At 41.9% G+C, this 19,342-nt stretch overlaps 1 protein-coding gene across 1 annotated transcript; it reads left to right on the top strand.

Moving 5' to 3' along the window:
• Window positions 1-19,342, top strand: LOC147033623 (uncharacterized). Its single transcript, XM_085857471.1, has 5 exons — window positions 1-137; window positions 438-692; window positions 799-913; window positions 2,843-3,233; window positions 14,760-19,342. The coding sequence occupies exons 1-5, from the start codon at window positions 1-3 to the stop codon at window positions 15,320-15,322; spliced, it is 1,461 nt and encodes a 486-aa protein (XP_085713597.1). The 3' UTR covers window positions 15,323-19,342.

Here is a 19,342-nt window from a genome sequence, read left to right as displayed (position 1 = left end):
ATGTTTTACAATAAAGATGCATGTTATTTTAATTATTTTACCCCGCTGGAGATTTTACACTTCGCACGCTGCTGCTATCAGACAGTTGGACAAAGACTGAGAGGGGGTGGAAGCATATCCTCGATCCACCATCGGAGGTAACGAGCAAGCATGTGATAAAAAAAAAAATACCACGATATAACAAAACGGAAACCTTTTCTTGTTACTCTGGTTGAAAGAGGTCAAAAATTGGGAGGTTATTAATATATTTTAACGGCAAAGAAACCAAAATTGTTTTCGGGAGTGGTTGAAGCAGCGGTCTGTTGCTTATACACTGCTCAGGTTCATCCTTTTGTCCGATTGAATAAATAATGATTTTCCCGAATGGTTGGATTAATTTGAAGCAACTTTTACTTCGTAATTTGTTTTTTCCTCCGCCTGGTGTTTCCGTGTTTCAGGGTGGGACGGACAGACAGACACACAGCACATCAGCCCCATGATGCCACCACAACGCAAATCGGATTTTGGACGTCATCAAACTCCCGGCGCTCACAGGATGCGGCGATGTCGGTGCAACGAGACCGAGAACGAGAGGGAGCGACGTCTCACCAGGGAGCGCGAGTACCAACGGAAACGGCGCAAATACGAGACCCAGGAACAACGCGCGCAACGCCTCACCAGGGACCGGGATTACCACCGACTGCGCCGCCAAGGTGAGACCCAGGAAGAACGCGTGGGGCGGCTAATCCGCGTCCGCGACTACCAACGGGTCCGCCGCGAACGTGAGACCCAGGAAGAACGCGTGCGTCGTCTCACCAGGGACCGGGATTACCAGCGAGCGGTTCGGATGAACGAGCGGCGACAATACTACCTGAACGACGTGCGGTTTCTCATGGAGGATGGATTCGCCGATCACACGCACCGGCTGTGCATGGTTAGTCTGTCTGAGTATGCTCGAATCTGTCTGCATATTTATGTATAGACTCTCGTCTGTGGGCAGACACTACGCTGGACATGGACAAGCTTTTATTGGCAATGAAACACACACACACACACACACACACACACACACACACACACACACACACACACACACACACACACACACACACACCATATTATGGAGAGCCAATTGGCGTAAGTACGTAATAAATAGATGACCTCTGAGCATGGGGGTGGCTTCCACTATCCCGGCATGCATTGCGAGGAGGGCGTGGCTTGCTCTGACTGGATGTTCTGAGGGAAGTTTGGAGTCCGAGAGCCCAGAGATCGTCGTGCTCGGTTCGTTGTGAGTTGTTTTTTTTTTTGTTTGTTTCATGATTTGCGAGTCTGTTCGGTGCTCATCTGATGAGGAGACCCTGATTGTTGTTCGGTACTCGGTGGAGGGGACTTGTGAGCGCCGCACGTGTTGTTTCCTCACAAACTTCGATCTCTTCAACCCGGGGGGGGGATCCTTGGCATATCGATTCATTAAAGGTTTCTGGATAATTGCCCATGGTTGCGTTAAAATATCTATTCTTGATAGAGATTTCAACGAGGAATCGATGTGTAATAATCCGAGTCCTTATTAATTAATTGATTAAATAATTAATTAATGATTGAGGTAAAAGATAATTGTGATTTCTGTGAGCGTCAGTAGACAGTAGTGTCCAATTCTCTTTTGCGGATTCGTTACAATTATTATTTATTTATTTATTTATTTATTTTTGTAAAATTTCTTTTGCAAGCTGATTCGTGCTCTTGAAGTTTCAGTTACTCAAACTTCTGGGTCTCGCATGTCAGCCATGATCTCTCTTGGGCAAAGCCAATCGCTGACTGCACCTCCTTGGCACACCTGAGCTTCTGTCCACCTGCATCACAAGGCCTTCGTCCGCAGTTCAATGGAGTACTGCCCCTCTGGGCTGGCTCCCCTGCCTCGCATCTTGCTCGGCTTAACGCCATGGAAACCAAGGCCTTCAAGATCATTGCAATGAAAATTTTGTTTATTTATTTATTTTTACATGCTGCACCACAATACCATGCTATAATGGAACTCTCATACATGTATGTGTGTATTTATCATCTAGTCGTCTGAGATTTGACCGGAGAAAATGAAACTTTCAGGGATTATTGAGGGCGGCACCTCCTCGTGCAGCACAAAACTGTGGGTAGCATCATTGGCTGAGGGCGTGGCTACGCAGCTAATGCAATGCTCCTATTACCAGTACACTGGTACTCATTTCGCTACCCTCGGAAGCATGACGGGCCGAGTCAACCGCACCTGGTGTTAATTCAATGGCCCACACGGGCTCAAACTCAGGACTCTAAGATCCCAAGCCAGGCTTCTAATGAGGGTACCCTGAAGTCATGACTGCAGGTTTTGTATGATTCCATCAAGTTTTTGTTGTTTTTTCACCCATCTTAGTATTTTCTTTGTTTGGGGGGAGAGGGGGTACGTTTGGAATTTTATGAGTTATATACATGCATCTATGCAGTACGCATGATTTTGCTTCATATACGTAACCCAGGTTATGTTTTGTGTTCGGGATCGATCAAGGCAGCAATCTGTTACCTATACACCGCCCAAATAAAGAACGTGTTACACGCTTTGAACAGGAACGCACGTCGGGCGGGTACTCTGCTCGTAAGATTTTTACTACTCTGCTAGTAAGAGGGAAAGGTTTTGCCTTTTCTTCCCCCCCCCCCCCCCAAATGCTGAATCCATAAACTGTTACTGAAGGTGAAGCTGCTCCACTCAAATCAAGGATTGCAACACAAAACGTCTACATTGTTATAAAAGTATTCAATTATTTTATGTTTGGGCTAATTTCTTATTTATTGAAGAGCAGGACGGTTGCTCATTTACCTTATTACCTCATTGCAGGTTGCTGACATGATCGACTCGGCAAGAAATTGGGGTAGCATCGGTTCCGTCCCGGCCTGGCTGGAGATCCAGGGCTTGACGGACGAGTCGCTCCGAGCCGCAGTCACGGGGCTGGGGATCGAGATCCTCGGAGCCCTCTGTGCTCGTGCTGAACCCGCTCTGGTGAGAGTTCGACTGTGTTCCTTGGTCGCACGAAAGTTCACCTTCACCATGTATGCCGAGTTGTGCCGTTTCATGGAATTGTGCCGTGCACGGCGAGACTCTGAGCAGAGCGCCGTGCCTCAATACGGAAATTACATTGAGAAAATGGGAGAATCTGCTGGAGTCCTGTGGATCAAAGCAGAAGATGAGCACTCCAACATTGAGGAGGAAGAAAGGGACCCAGAAGATGGTAAGTCTTTTGAGCAGCAGGCTTTACATGGTAATCCACAATTAGGACCTGTACTACGCCATTTTATTACAGATGTCGTATGATTTGTATGCACCCATATATTTTACCAGAATAGCTAAATATATAATTGTGGAGAGCCATCGTTAAAAAAGAAAAAAAACCCCAGAAAACCCTCAAAATGTAGTGGAGAGGAAAAAAAATAATATTAACTTTCTTGCTGTTAGAAGAGCATTTGTACAATGCTGTTGAATCTGTCTGTTTGTTTTCTGAGGTCACTGGCTGGGATTGTAAAGTGCCATCTCGCAAGATGATTGGTCTTTTATCTCAACTGTATTTGATGTTGACGATTCTGATGAAAGCCTGCTTTCTCTATCGCCGTATTATGCAGAGGTTCCATCTCATTACGGGTATCGTATCCATCCTCAAAGCCCCGGCACGCCGATTCCCGTGGCAAGGCAGTGAAAGGCTAACCAATCAAAGGGCAATGTCTTGTCATTCGGCAAGACTCGTAACAAATGTGTCGTCGTCCTCAGAACATCATCTGGCTAACCTTGAGGCTCAACTCTCCAACCTGTCTTCTTCAAATTCCTTCTGATGCCTTGATAAAGTGTCACCTGAAGTAGCAGTGGGGCAATCGAGCCGCAGTTGGACGAATGAACAGGATAGAAGAGGATGGAAGGAAACAGTGTCATAAATTGTATACGTACGGTATCTGTTTGGCAGTGTGTTGGTCATGTGAGGTCGATGCTTGTCTGCCTAACATTTGATACATAATGTATTAATTATCCTGTATCGCCACGTAGTGGATGTGCAGGTGATGATGTTTATGACCCCGCGCCTGTGAAACGAATAGTAGGGTGAAGCAATCGGTTCACTTCGTCTCTGTCTGTCTGTCTATTTTCAGACGTCAGCCGATGATAAAGGTCCCACTCAATTTCAATTGAATGTTATATTTTGAACACTGTAGAACACAAACCTGCAGTTTATCAGTTCTTTCACTCTGAAATTGGCAAAATATACAGAATCTTATCCCGATCACGCGTGCAAAAAGAGTGAGGTTGTTTTTTTTTACATTTTTAAAAGTCTGTCTACCTGTCAGTCAAACAAAATTGGAAATCATTCCAAACAGCTAACTTGCTGTTTTTAAGGATGACAAAAAGAGTGCAAACACACATGAAAAACTCATTACCTCCACCACCAAAGGTGGATGGAGGTTGTTTTCACCCCTGTCTGCCTGTCTGTAAATAGGATATCTCAAAAAGTTGTGAACGGATTGAAACAAAATTTGGTGGAGAGGTTTGGTGTGTGACAAGGCCGAAATGATTAGATTTTGGTGAAGATCCAGATGCGGATCTGGATTGCAGAATTTTAAGTGTGGGTCTTTCCGTGTCAAATCAGCCAAAAAAATGAAATTCTGCGGTGACCCCCTCAGATTTTCCTGAAAAAAATCTCAAAGCTACCTGAACATATATGAGGAAGGTTTGCCAAGTTGTAGCTCAAAATTCCAAGTAGTGTCTGAGATATGCTCCTACAAACACCCTCGGGGTGTTTTAATTCTGGCAGTCGCGAGTTGCAGATTTGTATCTGAAGCATTTTTGGAGGGCTCTAAATTCCAGAGTTTTACAGAGTTCTGAAAATTCACACAAATGGTGTCTATTAGTGAGGCTTTCAGAATCTGACATCAAAAATGTTCTACTTAAAATACTTATTAAGATAAGTACTCTCAAAAGTAGTGATTTGTAACATGCAGTCAAAAAAATTTGAGTTTTCAAATTGCTGCCAACAGTCAGTTTATTTATCATGAAGAATTTTGTTGCCTGATTTACATAATCTAGTGATTGGATCATTTACACAAGAAAACTGAAACCTTTTGGAGCAAAATCTTGGGTGCTATAGGTGTTGTCTGAACTTTGCTCCAGACTCAAAGACACTGAAATTTACCCCAAGTGTTCACCATGTTGACAGTTACACAGCTCTTTTAAATGTTTGTCACTTAAAGACACATACATAGGCAAACTGTGGTAGAAAATTCAAGAGTTGTTCTCAATCCCTTCTATTTTTATAAAGGCCCACTATTTAAAAAAAAAACGTGTTCGATGAAAGATGTAGAATAAAAGCAATAGGTGTGCTTTTGAAGTGAAAGCCATGTCAAGAATTCCTAAGCTGATACCACAATGAGCATGCAGTAGTGTTTCATGGTCAGAATAACTTGGTGGTTAATTTACTTTGGCTCAAAAATGTATTTTTCCAATTAAAAATGAGACGCTAACACTTATCTCGATCATGGAAAAAGGCACAATGTACAATGGTGCATTTTGTATGATATAAAAGTAATAAATATTAAACAATATCTTAAAAAGTGACATATACTTTATTTTCATATGGAAAGTGACATTGGAATAAGTGCATATTTACAAGTATATACATTTGTATACAACATTGAACTTTTTCATAATTGTATATCAGAATGTATATGGAGCTGTGAAAATCAAACATTTCACAGAGTCATTTACAACCATCTTCAGGGACAAATTAGATAAGTCATATTTCAAGTATAAGCATTACATCAAGCAGTTTCAAATTTCTTCTTTATCAGCTCAAAATCACTCAGGTAGCGAGTAGTGTCTTGCACTATGACCATTTACATGTGGAACACTGACTACACACAGGACGTGATCAAATGGAACCCAGCATTCATCTTTACTATTTTCTGGCCAACATAATGTTTGACGAGATCGTTTCATAAACTTAACTAATACATCCTGGTTTTCATCTGAACGCTCCACAATACAGCCAATGTACCACTCTGAGTCATACAAACAAGCTACATACATCCCTTGCTTGAATTTAGAATAATCATTACAAAGTGTACTTTGTGCAGTACCGGTACCTACGGAAACAGTGCTGAAAATTGAATCTAATGAAACCTTACACATTTCAATATTACCATCAGCTGTAGGGATGAAGCTGTGGTGAGAACGTGTTCCAGACAAAGTTGCAGCAGCAGCATATCGAGATTCAAGGTCAAATGTTTCAGAATTATTTTGAATGTCTTCTGTACTTACAAAAAGAAACTTAATGGCTTCGATATGACCATCTGCCCATTTGAACATGTCTTCTGCTGTAAAAATGTGGTTCTGTAGAGGAGCCTGCAGACTTGCTCTCGCACAAAGTCGTTTCACCGTTCTCCCTATCCCATCACATGGGCTTTTCCCGTGTGATGTGACAAAGAAATGCCACTCTGCAGGCACACCACGGTCTGCTGTATGGGAACATAAGTTCACAAAATTTTTGTCATTTTTGTACTGACTTGCAGCACCATCTGAAAAATATGAAACATTTTCCAAACTAGGAATAACAGATTTTAAATAGGGAAACACTTTAGATAAGAATGCATGAACAGCAGTGGTGTCATGCTTTAAACTATCTGATAACACACATACAGATAAGCAGTTCAGAGTCTCTGCCCCCTTGTAGTATATGGCAAAGGGGTGGAGAGTTGCCTGGCTATTATCCCAATGGTGTCCCTGTACTTCGTCCTGCACCAAGAAATTGTAGTTTTCAGCGAAATCTAATAAGATAATGGCTTCATTTGGGGGTAACTGTTCTTTTAAGTTCTGTAAGTAGGCACACTGCGATTTAGCGATGTAATGATGTTTCCTTGATTCATCAAATCCGTCACATAAAACATCCAGAAAGTCATTTAAAGTTTCTTGAAAAGTCTTCAGATCTGTACGATCTGAATGCACCCACTGTTTGTAAGTGATAATATCTTCAGGATCTATGTCATTGTCGGAGAACAGACCTAGCAAGTAATCATACAGTACAGTTTTTCCTGGACAGTTTTCACACAAATGAAGCATACACTGACGGTTCTCTGTATTTCATACTATCTTAAGAAGAAGGTCTTTATAGTCGTTATGTTGTGGTATTGCTGCTAACAAGAGTTTAACATTCTGATGGTACTGACATACACATACTGAGTGCATTCCTGCACTATTCACAGATGCACACCATTTTGGTCTTAGCACTGCAAATTTTGAAACGCCTACTTTATCATTGTACTTTTTAACATACTCTAGATGCAACTCTTTCAAGTTAACAAGTAACAAATGCTTCTGTTTCAGAACTCTCTTGCCCTCAACAATAACTGACTCAACATCCTTTTTGCCAGGACACTCTCTTGAGTACTCATCAGACTGATAAAAATCAGTCACACGTTCACATACAACACTTGATAAAGCTTTCCCTTTCTTCGCATCAGGCTCAGAAAGAATGCCCTTCTCCTCCCTTAACTGTCTTGACGGCTTGGCTATATACCGAGAAACATCAAAAATATTAGAAACTTTTCTATCTGACCAACTTGCAGGCACCATAGTCAGTAACTTTATCTTTTCCCTTCTGGTAGAGTTCGAGCATTTCTCCTTTAGAAGATAAATAAACTCATCAAATTCTCGGCACTTCTCATCATTCTCTGACGACGAAGTAAGCTCATCAGAGTCCACTTGAAGGATGCGGGCAGCTTTTCTCTTCACAGATGTGTGTATGTCCTTCACCTTACGCTTTGCATATGAGATGCTGTGAATTTCCTTCATTGGAGTACACCCCAATGCAGATACACTAGCTTCAAGAGAGTGAAAAGATTCATCTGCTTGTTCCATCACGTTCTCATCACTTGTAGATGAAAACTGCTCCCTGACAGGTGACTTCTTCAGCCTCTGCTCACAATTGAAGCACAGCTTTTGACCAGGTTTAAGCCCCCAAGCCTTCGCTTAATCCTGGTCCAATGTATGGAGATTCTCTGAAATAGAAGGAAGGAAAAATCTGGTTGAGTCTTCATCATTTCAAAAGGGCATTTCAGCATAAACATCCTTTTAGTTTTCTCACCTTTTGTCTTTATCCTTTTTTTGTTACAGTACTTATTTTAAAGAAAAAATTCATTATGATCTTTTTTTCTACATTCATATTTTTACAACATAATAAAGAAATTGTAAATTTGTTACTTTTAATTATTCTGTACAGTTCATGACATGAATTCACTTTTCTATTACTTACATGTATCACATTTGTAAAAGATTAAACATGTACCTTTATAGTCTTTAACAGGGTGAAATCATTTACTTTACAATGGTACTTTAAAGCATTATTTTGATAATTAAATTGTCGTACTTACTGTCCAACTTCTTCTTGTGTACTTTCAATGGATCACAACAATACTTTTGCAGCCGCACATAGCTAGAAATGTAGAGTTTCTCATGATGGCAAGTATTATCATCTTCATTAGTAAAGTTTTTTTTTTTTTTTTTTTTTTTTTTTTTTTTTTTTTCCACACCTCCACTCTAACAGCTTCTTGTCATTTTCTGACAGATTATTTAGTCTAATATATCCAGTTTTTCTACAGTGAGTTAATCGGTGACAATGATGAGAATTTAACGCAGCCCCAACACGACAAGGCACCAGTGCTTCTGCGGACATGGTGCTTGTGCTGACTACACACACTATAGATATGACAAAGCTCTGACTTAAGCTAAATATACATGTGGCACAGGTTCAATAGACTGGTTAATCCTCACTCTAACCAGGTTTCTAAATTCAGCTCGTAAATAAACAGGAGCTACCCAGGGGTGGATTCTGATCATTCACACCTTTGAACCAAACTCTGCTTGGTCAAATTGGTCTACAGTCTTAAATCTGGGTTTCTTTGATAACATTGTTAATCTCATATCACAGAATTAAATTTGCACATAAACATCAAATTTATACCAAGTAAATACTTGTGTAAACCTTTATATTCATGCAAAATATCATAAATGTGGGGTTTGAAGTTTTGAAGTAATTTACAAAAAATGCATCAATTTCTAATGATTCTGCAGTCCCAAAAGCTACTTTTTTTAAATAAATTTTTTACTAACAAACATATAGAAAAATGAAGATATTGTAAGGAAGTATGACTTAAGTGGAATCTAACAATATATAAATCGGTTTAGTAAAGCTTAAAGAAGTGTACCAAAATCATTTCCAAAATTAGGCATGAAGCATAACTCCATCTTATTAAGGCTTTAACCTTATACACAGCCCTGTCGTAACTGCCAATGCTCATTGTTACATTTTATTATATCCTGGCAATTATAAAACTAATCACTTCACTTTGTACAATGGATCCAAGTACATTTCTCCAAACAATTTGATATGAAATTATGAAAAAAAAGGGGAATCAGATATTGTACCTACATTTCCAAATGGATGTGGACTTTCATACAATGTTCACTAAGTATATAAACAATTAGATATGCAAATAAATATTTATAATGGTGATTATTATGATCACATTATGTGTCTTAATTTGTAGTTGAGATTGGCTGTGGCCTTAAACTAAAATATCCTTTAAAAAAAATGTGAGCCAAATTAAAGTAACCACATACTTGTTCTGACCAAAAAACACAACAATTTGATCATTGTGGTGCCAACATATGAATGTTTGGCATGGCTTCCACTTCAAAAGCATACCTATTGCTTTTATTCTACATCTTTCATCGAACATGATTTTTTTTAAATAGTGGGCCTTTATAAAAATCGTTTAAAAATAGAAGGGATTGAGAACAACTCTTGAATTTTCTACCACATTTTGCCTATGTATGTGTCTTTAAGTGACAAAAATTTAAAAGAGCTGTATAACTGTCAACATGGTGAACACTTGGGGTAAATAAAACCTGGGTAAATTTCAGTGTCGTTGAGTCTGGAGCAAAGTTCAGACACCTATAGCACCCAAGTTTTTGCTCCAAAAGGTTTCAGTTTTCTTGTGTAAATGATCCAGTCACTAGATTATGTAAATCAGGAAACAAAATTCTTCATGATGAATAAACTGACTGTTGGCAGCAATTTGTAAACTTAAATTTTTTTGACTGCATGTTACAAATCACTAATTTTGAGAGTACTTATCTTAAAAAGTATTTTAAGTAGAACATTTTTGATGTCAGATTCTGAAAGCCTCACTAATAGACACCATTTGTGTGAATTTTCAGAACTCTGTAAAACTCTGGAATTTAGAGCTCTCAAAAAATACTTCAGATACAAATCTGCAACTCGCGACTGCCAGAATTGAAACACCCCGAGGGTGTTTGTAGGACCATATCTTGGACACTACTTGGAATTTTGAGCTACAACTTGGCAAACCTTCCTCATATATGTTAAGGTAGCTTTGAGAATTTTTCAGAAAAATCTGAGGGGGTCACCACAACCCCTGGCTGAAATGACACGGAATGACCCGTGTTTCTTCACAATTGAGAGATTGGCCCAAAAACTATATATATATATATATATATATATATATATATATATATATATATATATATATATATATATATATATATATATATATATATATATATATATATATGTGTGTATATTGTTACGGCTGTGGAAATTTGCATTACACCATGAAGGGCCCGTAGGTGAGATATCTCTAAGTACATGTGTAGTTAGCCCAAACCCGTTGTATAGAGGGAATTTATGTGATTCATCCAGGCTGCGACGCTTTGAGTTAGCCATTTTTTCTGTTCTATCTTTATTTTGAACCAACCACGTCTCAACCGCCATCACACAACAACCACGCCACCGCCACCATCTACGCTCCCACATCATCCCACCACCGCCATTCCCAAACGGCACCATAACCATCAAACCACCACCGAAAACCCTACACCACCTTCACCTCTCTCCTTCTACGGCCATTCCCGCACCACCTGTGAACACTGAACGCCGGGCTGTCTCGGGCCCGTTCGGCATTTGGTGCTGAGCGAACCGAGCCGCGAGCGCAAATAGCGGCCTTTCCGAGGGAAAACTCGGATCAAAAACGCTACACGCCCACTTTTCCTCCGTCCAATTAGCGAGCGCGGGGCGGCTTGACCCTGCCTCCAGGCGCGTGTGTGTGAAGTCGATATATGCAAATTCTAGGATCAGGGGAGGTTCACGCCCCCATTTCCTCCGACCAATGGGCAAGCGTGGCTCCGCCCCCGAGGTCATTCTGATCCGAATATTTGCATACTGGCTTCTCCTGCCCGCCTATAAAAAGGCGAGCGCAAGGCGAATTGTGAGTAGAGTCGGTCGGGTGAGGAGAGTGTGGAACGAAAAAGAGTGGCAGAGTCGAGTCGGTCGGGTGAGGAGAGTGTGGAACTGAGAAGAGTTTCAGGAAGAGTTGAGTTCGGGAGTTGCCTGAAGAGGGTCGTCGAGAAGTGGCTGTTGGGGACGCGTTGCGTTGCGTTGGTGAAGTCGAGGCGAGTGTGCGCGGTGAACTGCAGGCAAGGGAGCTCGGGTCCGAGGCGAGAAGGACGGCGGTCGGCGACGAGGTTACAGTGTGGGGGATCGCTCGTCTCGTCGCGGGACCCGAGCCAGCCAGCCATCCCCCTCCCCCAGGGCATCAACAATTCCCCCTTTCCCCCCGCGCTGAGATAGTGCAAAAGGGGGCCCCGTTCCCACCCCACTCCAAACTTTGTGCCAAAGAAACCCGCCAAGGAGCACGGAGTCGGGGCACAGCCGCGCGGCCACATTTGTGGCTCGCCCGCCAACGCGTCACGAGGACGCGGGTAGGACGCCTCCGGTCTCGCGGACCTGGCCGCTCCTCTTGGTCCCACGCACATTTGGCCTACAGGCCTGTCTGCCTCCTTGTCTATGAGGGTGGCTTCTTTTCTTTACTTTTGTGTCAATGTGTGTTGGCGCCGTCTGTAAGGTAAAGCTGTATAAGTGTTGCCATGTGTGCGCGTAGTCGGTATTAACTCTGCGTCATTGTTGCTTTTATTGTTTTGGTTGCTTTATGTGCATTTTGACTGTATGGCTGTATATACGTGCTTTCCGTGTGCCGGGAAATAAATGTGCATTGTGTGAACTGTTTTCCCGTTTCGCTTCGTCTTTTCCTGATTGAATCTCCATCCTGCTTCACGTAAGGGGTTCGTAGTGGGTGCAAAACGCCCGGTAAATAATCTGAACCGTCGAGGTCAACGATAACACCGCTCGGTTATCCCGGTAGTACGGAACGGGCCGCCCAAGCGGCTCGTGTCCGGAGTCGACCTGCGGCGAGGTACGATCGCCCGGTTTACCATCCGCGTGGGTACTTAGGTAGGTCGAGTTTGGCGAACAACCCTATCCTACGCGGGTGGCCGATTGGCACGATCGTGGTGAGGTCGAAAGGCCCACCCGTGACTGGCTCCGGGCGATAGTTCCCGGAGGGTCACGACTGAATTGTCCGTCCGGTGGGTGACGTGCCGCGATCCGAGTTACGTGGCTGTCCGCACACCTGCAGGCGCGAATTCGCAACTATATATATATATATATATATGTATATATATATATATGTATATATATGTGTATATATATATATATATATATGTATATGTATATATATATATATATATATATATATATATATATATATATATATATATATATATATATATATATATATATATATATATATATATATATATATGTATATATATATATATGTATATATATGTGTATATATATATATATATATATGTATATGTATATATATATATATATATATGTGTGTATGTATTGTTGCGGGGTCGGGTGAGAAGACCACGAGGTGGGGGAAGCTACGTCGATTCCCACCAGACTCCCCGGAATTGTCGGTCGTCGCTCTCAGATAATTCTGTGATGCGGCGGTCGCTTAACCGACCGTGGACGCCAATAACTCAACCGCATGACCTCGGGTCCTCCCTTCTATGGAATTGGGTTATCTAATTAACCACGTGGTTTAATTACCGGCGAACCACGCCCTCGGTACGCCTTGTCCGAACCAGATAGCTCTACCGGATCGGATGCAGCCGAGCGACACTGCCAAGGACGTAACGGCTAGAAGGAACGGATTGTTGGGAATAAAGACCCGCTAAACCTGGATTCAAACCATGCTGGACCAATGACAGACAAGACCAAGGCGAGCTGGGAACTTTTCTCATGACAATTATTTATTAACAAGCAAGTGAGGAAAAGTATGTGGTACGACAAAGATTTATTGGGTATGTAACGCAGGGAAAGAGAAGAGAGGGGTGGGGGGGGGGTGCGACAATAATAAAAGCAACTTACGAAGCAGACACAGTGCAGACTTGACGCGAGATTATTAACAGTAACAACAATAAGGATCTTCGACAGGCTTACTTAACAGACAGGCGCCAGCACACTCAGACACACACACACACACACACACACACACACACACACACACACACACACACACACACACACACACACACACACACACACACACACGAAACGCCAATGAATAGGTACTTTTGCAGCCAGAGAGGGAGAGGAATTGAGGTTATAGCTTTTGTTACCTGGGCGTTTCGGGGGGGGGGGGGATACTCTGTGGTGCGGTACCCGACAATAGTCGCGTTGTTCTGGCCACAGCCGCACGTGTGAAGATCATGTTCTGAAGGAGGAGCTCGAGTGGAGGACGGAGTCCAGTAGGCGGGACCAGGCAGGAGGTGGTTCATCGAGGCGAGACGGTGGAATCAAGAAGCAGGAACACTCCGCGTGAAGAACACCCACACCGAACACAACACTTCTCAACACCAAAACTTACACGGAGGATTTCTCCGTGTTTTATGGAGCTCGGGGGAGGGGCCATGCCGAATCTAACGTCATCGCCTGAGTCGGCGTTCTGACTAGCCCCGATCCCTCAATGGTCCGCCAGCCTGGGCCGGGTTTCGGGCAGACGTCGGCCCAGCCCACCGACCTGGGTGCTAAAGCGTACGTGACTCACTGCACATGTCTGGTTTCGGGTAGACGGTGGAAGCTCAAAGCGCATGTCCAGCCCAAAGCGCACGTCGTGGATTTTGCCTCAGAAAATAAAGAGTGGGGATGAAATAAAAAGGGAAAAATGATTTAATAACCTAACTATTAGACCATCGCAATGCACTCCCTTGTCTTCCCACTAAACAAGAGGAAGGGGTCTATCTACACGTATATTAATGGCATAACTGTCTTGGGACACCTATCTGTTGTATGCATGCGGTTCCAAGAACCGCAACAATATATATTATTGTTTCGACCACAGGTACCTAGTTTAGTATGAATGGGTTAATCTTCGTTTCTCCTCGGAAGAACCGGACTTGGGGCCACCGCTCACAATTAACTTCGTGATACAGTGATTGCTTTACAACCAACGCCAATCAGTTAACCACGAGTTTCAGTGTCCACCGTCTAATTTGCTGTTTAACTAGTGGTCACATGGCTTCCTGAACGGGGGATGCATCCTCCACGATGCACCAATCTTATCTTGCTATGGTCTTAAGAAGGGCGGCCGAGCATTTACAGCAGGTGCATGCCGACTATGACAGGTTAATTCATTTGGAAATTATAATCTCCCAGTCTATCTCGGTTCGGACAATGCTGGATCAATTTTTTTTTGATTATCATTTTGCAGTGAATATTATTGGCATACTTGAACTTTGTTTGCATTCACCATTCTTTTTTGTAGCTTGCTATTTGTGTGACTGCTCTTCACAGGACGACAGGTGGATCTCATCAGGCCGTTCCCCTGCACCTTCTGCTCTCAAAGCTTCACCGTGGAAGCTGCTTTGCGGGGCCACATGATGATACACCAATCGGTTTCCAGTGACAGAAAGTACAAATGCACTCAATGCCCTTACAGTATGCACAATAAATGGGCGGTTAGAAGACACATTCAGATCCACTCGGCGGCGAGACCATACACCTGCAAAGTCTGTGCGAAGGGATTCATTACGTCGTCCTATTGTCGCATACACATGCGAGTTCACACGGGTGAGCTCCCTTACACGTGTAAATTGTGCAGAAAATCCTTTGGGTATTTGTCCTCTCTTCAAAGGCATACACGGATCCACACAGGAGAGAGGCCATATAGCTGTACTGTGTGTGACAAGTGCTTCAGCCAGTCATCAACGCTTAAGAAACACCTACGGATTCACACGGGTGAGCGCCCGTACATGTGCACAGTGTGTCGTAAAACGTTTTCTGTTTCTTCAAGCTTTTACCGACACAAGAAAGTCCATCTCGATAAACCCACAATCTGGAATGATGCCTACAAATAAAATGCTTTGCAATGCAGAAGTGGGAAGATCTGCTTCAACAACACAAACTCGATTCCAGACTTAAAGAGAAGAGGTATAAAAGAGCCGAGCTGGATAATAGAGGAGATCGTCTTTTTTTTTTTCTTTTTTTTAACCAAGTGGATTTACTCTTTCAGCACATGAGCCATTTTTTTTCATTCTTCACAACACATGACTTTTGAAATGACATCTGCATACCAAATGAGCCCTTTTGCACGTGTGTGTGTGTGTGTGTGTGTGTGTGTGTGTGTGTGTGTGTGTGTGTGTGTGTGTGTGTGTGTGTGTGTGTGTGTGTGTGTGTGTGTGTGTGTGTGTGTGTGTGTGTGTGTGTGTGTAGTGAATCGGTTCAGCTCGCAGGACACTTTTAACCTGCCGATGCAAGTAAAATATCTTTGATTCAAAGTCTTTCAAACAATGTTTTGCATATAAATGAAAAAGTAGCTATTTCAAAATTGTTCACCATAATTGTTCTGTTCCTGAATGTAAATCAGACTTGGGGGGGGGGGGGGGATATCGGAAATACGACAAATATCTGTGGATGAGACTGAGGTGTTGATTTCCTGTTAATACAATTAGCGGCCGTAGTAATATATAAAAACTATAAGGTTCGTAGAACACGGTACCCCATGCAGTGTTACTGCAATTTCCAAAAAATAATGATTTTAACGATCGTTAAAAAGAAAATGCGAAGTCTAGTGCTATTGAAGTAGTCCAGCAGCAGCTCTGAATACCACCCTTACACCCCCCATTAAACCTTTATTTAAATTGAACGACAGTACTGCAAAACCGGAGGTTCTTGAAAGTATTATGACAGACTATTTGTGTTTTACGGTGTTCGAGGACATAATTAACTTTAAATACAATAAAGATTGTAAAAAATCATATAAATGAGTTAATTCCGGGTTTTACCGCCATTTTCCGCTGTGTTCATTACGTGACCCTATCTGCACACTACATTATTTATTTGTGCCTATTGTTTGTGTCCTTTACAACATCCTTAAAAACAGTAAGTTTTCTGTTTGTAATGATTTTCAAATTTGTTTGACTACCAGACAGACAGACAGACAGAGTGGAAATATTATCTAACTCATTTCGGGATGAATTCAGACAGAGTCCTGTTAAACGGCAAACTTGTCTTCCGATTCGTGTACAAAATAAATCATTCGATTTAAGTTGTTCCTCGATTTATAAACTCACGATCATAAACTAATAAGACAGATGGATGGACATGAACCAATTACTTAACCCCGCTTTTTGCTTCTCGTGCGCGGGGTAAAAAATAAAATAAAATACTCGCACGGATGCGTCAACTTTTCGCAAAAGTGGCAAAAAATCTCATTTTTCTTATGGTCCCAGAATCGTACAAACAATATATTTATAACAGCCTTCACAGCTCCCACCTCCCCCACCCCCAACATGATTCATAGTAAATATCGTCATTCTAAGCTTACCCTGCACATTCAATAGCACCAGATATGTCCTTCCCATCGGTTTTTAGAAGAACCTAATCCAGATAAACAGTCCATTCACGTTGAGGGTTTGTATAGCAAATGCCCATCAACTTGGGTTTGCACCGGTTCACATGGTCGGGAGTTTGCAGCACCAGCAGCTTCCCGTTCAACAAGCTGCGAAAGTTCTCGAAGTCTTTTGTTGTGTGGTGGCACAGCCCTTTCCTTCAGGTACTTTTTCAAGTATTTTTGGCTTATTTCAGAAGCTTCGTAAGCCATTTTTAGTCGCAATACTTATCTCTGACACACGATATATTTTATGATGCCCCGAACGCCGATGTTTCCTGGGGTTTCTGCGCATTCTGAGATGGAATACGTCATTTTAAAAGTTGCGTATCGATTACAGTTCACCTCACAGCATCCCAAGTTCACAAATACCTCTCAAAAGTCAGAATGAAGGAAATAACAGAGCAAGCCATATAACAGGCAACAATAAAATGTTGAGAGTAAACCTCAAAACAAAAGAAGAAAAATTGATCGAATAATGAAAAATGGACATATCTGTGGTGTGGTGGGTGGTGGTGCTGTCTCGTACTTTTGATGTATCAGGGCTTTCACACCTTGTTTCCGACATCAAGAGCTAATAATGGACAGATTGCCACTCCAGCCCTTCATTTCTATGGGATATGGAATATGTCAGACAAAAATGCATGACAAATAGTAGATGATAGCAAATATTTGAAAAGCATTGCACATATAAACATCAATCCAATGGAAAACATTGACATATGAAGACAAAATAATGGAAAAGCAAGTTAATTACCCAATCGGTCAAAAATTGGGATATTGACAGGAAAGGTAGATTCTCAAAATAACTGGACAGAATGGAGACGGGTAAGCAGGGCTAATTTATTGGAATGGCAAAGAGGAGGGCAGCTGAACTGAGATGGGGAACGATTCATTCAAAAATGCCGAGGCTCAAGGTCAATGCCAAATAGATTTCATAAAATAGGACAACTGGACCTGCAGCTTATCTTTGCCCTGGCCTAATGTTGTAACCCAAATTTGGTAGCATTCTGACTGGTGTGTCTGGAGAAGAAAGTTTTTTTTTTTTAAGGAATTAATGCGATTTTCCCCAAAATTGACCAATTCCGCCATTTCAATAAACTTCCGGTCACGTGATTGGCATGACTTCTGCAATTTAACATCCCTACCCTGGCCTAATGTTGTAATCCAAATTTGGCAGCATTCTGACTGGTGGATCTGGAGAAGAAGATTTTTGAAGAAATTTACTAAGTCAGCCATTTTGACCGACTTAGTCACGTCACCAGAGCAAGCTTTGCAATCGCTGCTACCAGTCAGGAGAGGAATGTTGCTGCCAAACTGCAGCCGCATCAGCTCAGCGGTTTGGCCGGAGAAATCGAAATAGTAAATGGACGGACGGACGATGCACAATGACAATATCTTATCTGGAATTTAAATTCCAAATGAGCTAAAAATGGCAACACTGAGTGGAAAGGACAAGTGCAGGTTCTGCAAAGTCAAAACAGAGAGCACTGATCACCTTCTCTCAAGATGCAAAACATTCGGAACGAGAACTGCACATGGTAGAATGAATACCTCTGCCAGGCTGAACAGTTTTCATTTTTTATCCCACTGATGGGCTGGATCTGGATCCGAACCTTAACCCAAAATTTAATCAGCTTGTTTTTGTCACCTAGCCAACTCATCCACCAAGTTATGCCATAATCCATCAACAACTTGTTGATATATCATGCTATCTATCGTTTTTGGCCCTATCTATCAATTGTGAAGAATAACTTTAAGATATTATAGTGTCTGGATATTCACCAAAATCGAATCAATTCATCCTTGTCACACACCCGACCTGCTTACCAAGTTTTGGCTGAATCGGTTCGCAACTTTCTGAGATATTCTGCTCACAGACAGACAAACAGGGGTGAATACATAACCTCCATCCACCTTCAGTGGTGGAGGTAATTATGGATACATTACTCCCTGAAGGGACTCGTTCTTCCTTCTGATATCTATCGAAGGGGAGGACAATCCACGACAAGTCACTCTTTACTTAAATTTTGTGTGGGGACAATACATCCCAGTTTTTCATTTAAGAAAATTGTGAGAATATACAGCACTCAACAAGTATACATGTGCAAGATGTGTACGAACATGTTCGTCGGATATCCAGTTGTGAATTGAAATCTGTGACATACTCTGTAATCTGCACGTTTCCATCCCGATTTCCCCACGCTTTGAATTCACGTTTTGTTTGCTGTTTGTCACAAGTAATTGATGAAGCAACATAGTCAACTCATTTGGGATTTTCCTTGTTCCGTAAAATTAAAAGAAAAAAAAAACTTCCTTTTTAACTTTAATAAAATTGTAATCCAGTATCTCGTTGGTAAAAAATGAAGTCAACAATCATAGTGTGTGATAAATATATAGATTTTTAAATGGTTATGTAGAAAGGTTAAGTGTGGCTTGAAAAAAAATTGAACTATTTCCTCTGAATAAATTTCTCTCATTAACTCAG

This window comes from Eptatretus burgeri, chromosome 2 (assembly GCF_056783735.1).
Source record: "Eptatretus burgeri isolate ZD-2024b chromosome 2, Ebu_testis_v1, whole genome shotgun sequence".
NCBI classification, from domain to species: Eukaryota; Metazoa; Chordata; class Myxini; order Myxiniformes; family Myxinidae; genus Eptatretus; species Eptatretus burgeri.
The sequence above is the reverse complement of the archived record's forward strand: the minus strand, read 5'-3'. Positions and strand labels throughout refer to the sequence as shown.

Bases quoted from the DNA above. Each gene is read 5' to 3' on its own strand.
- LOC147033623 (XM_085857471.1), top strand. From the start codon at position 1: ATGTTTTACAATAAAGATGCATGTTATTTTAATTATTTTACCCCGCTG. The intron at 138-437 runs GTAACGAGCAAG...TCCGTGTTTCAG, and splicing joins TCCTCGATCCACCATCGGAG to GGTGGGACGGACAGACAGAC. The intron at 914-2,842 runs GTTAGTCTGTCT...ACCTCATTGCAG, and splicing joins ACACGCACCGGCTGTGCATG to GTTGCTGACATGATCGACTC.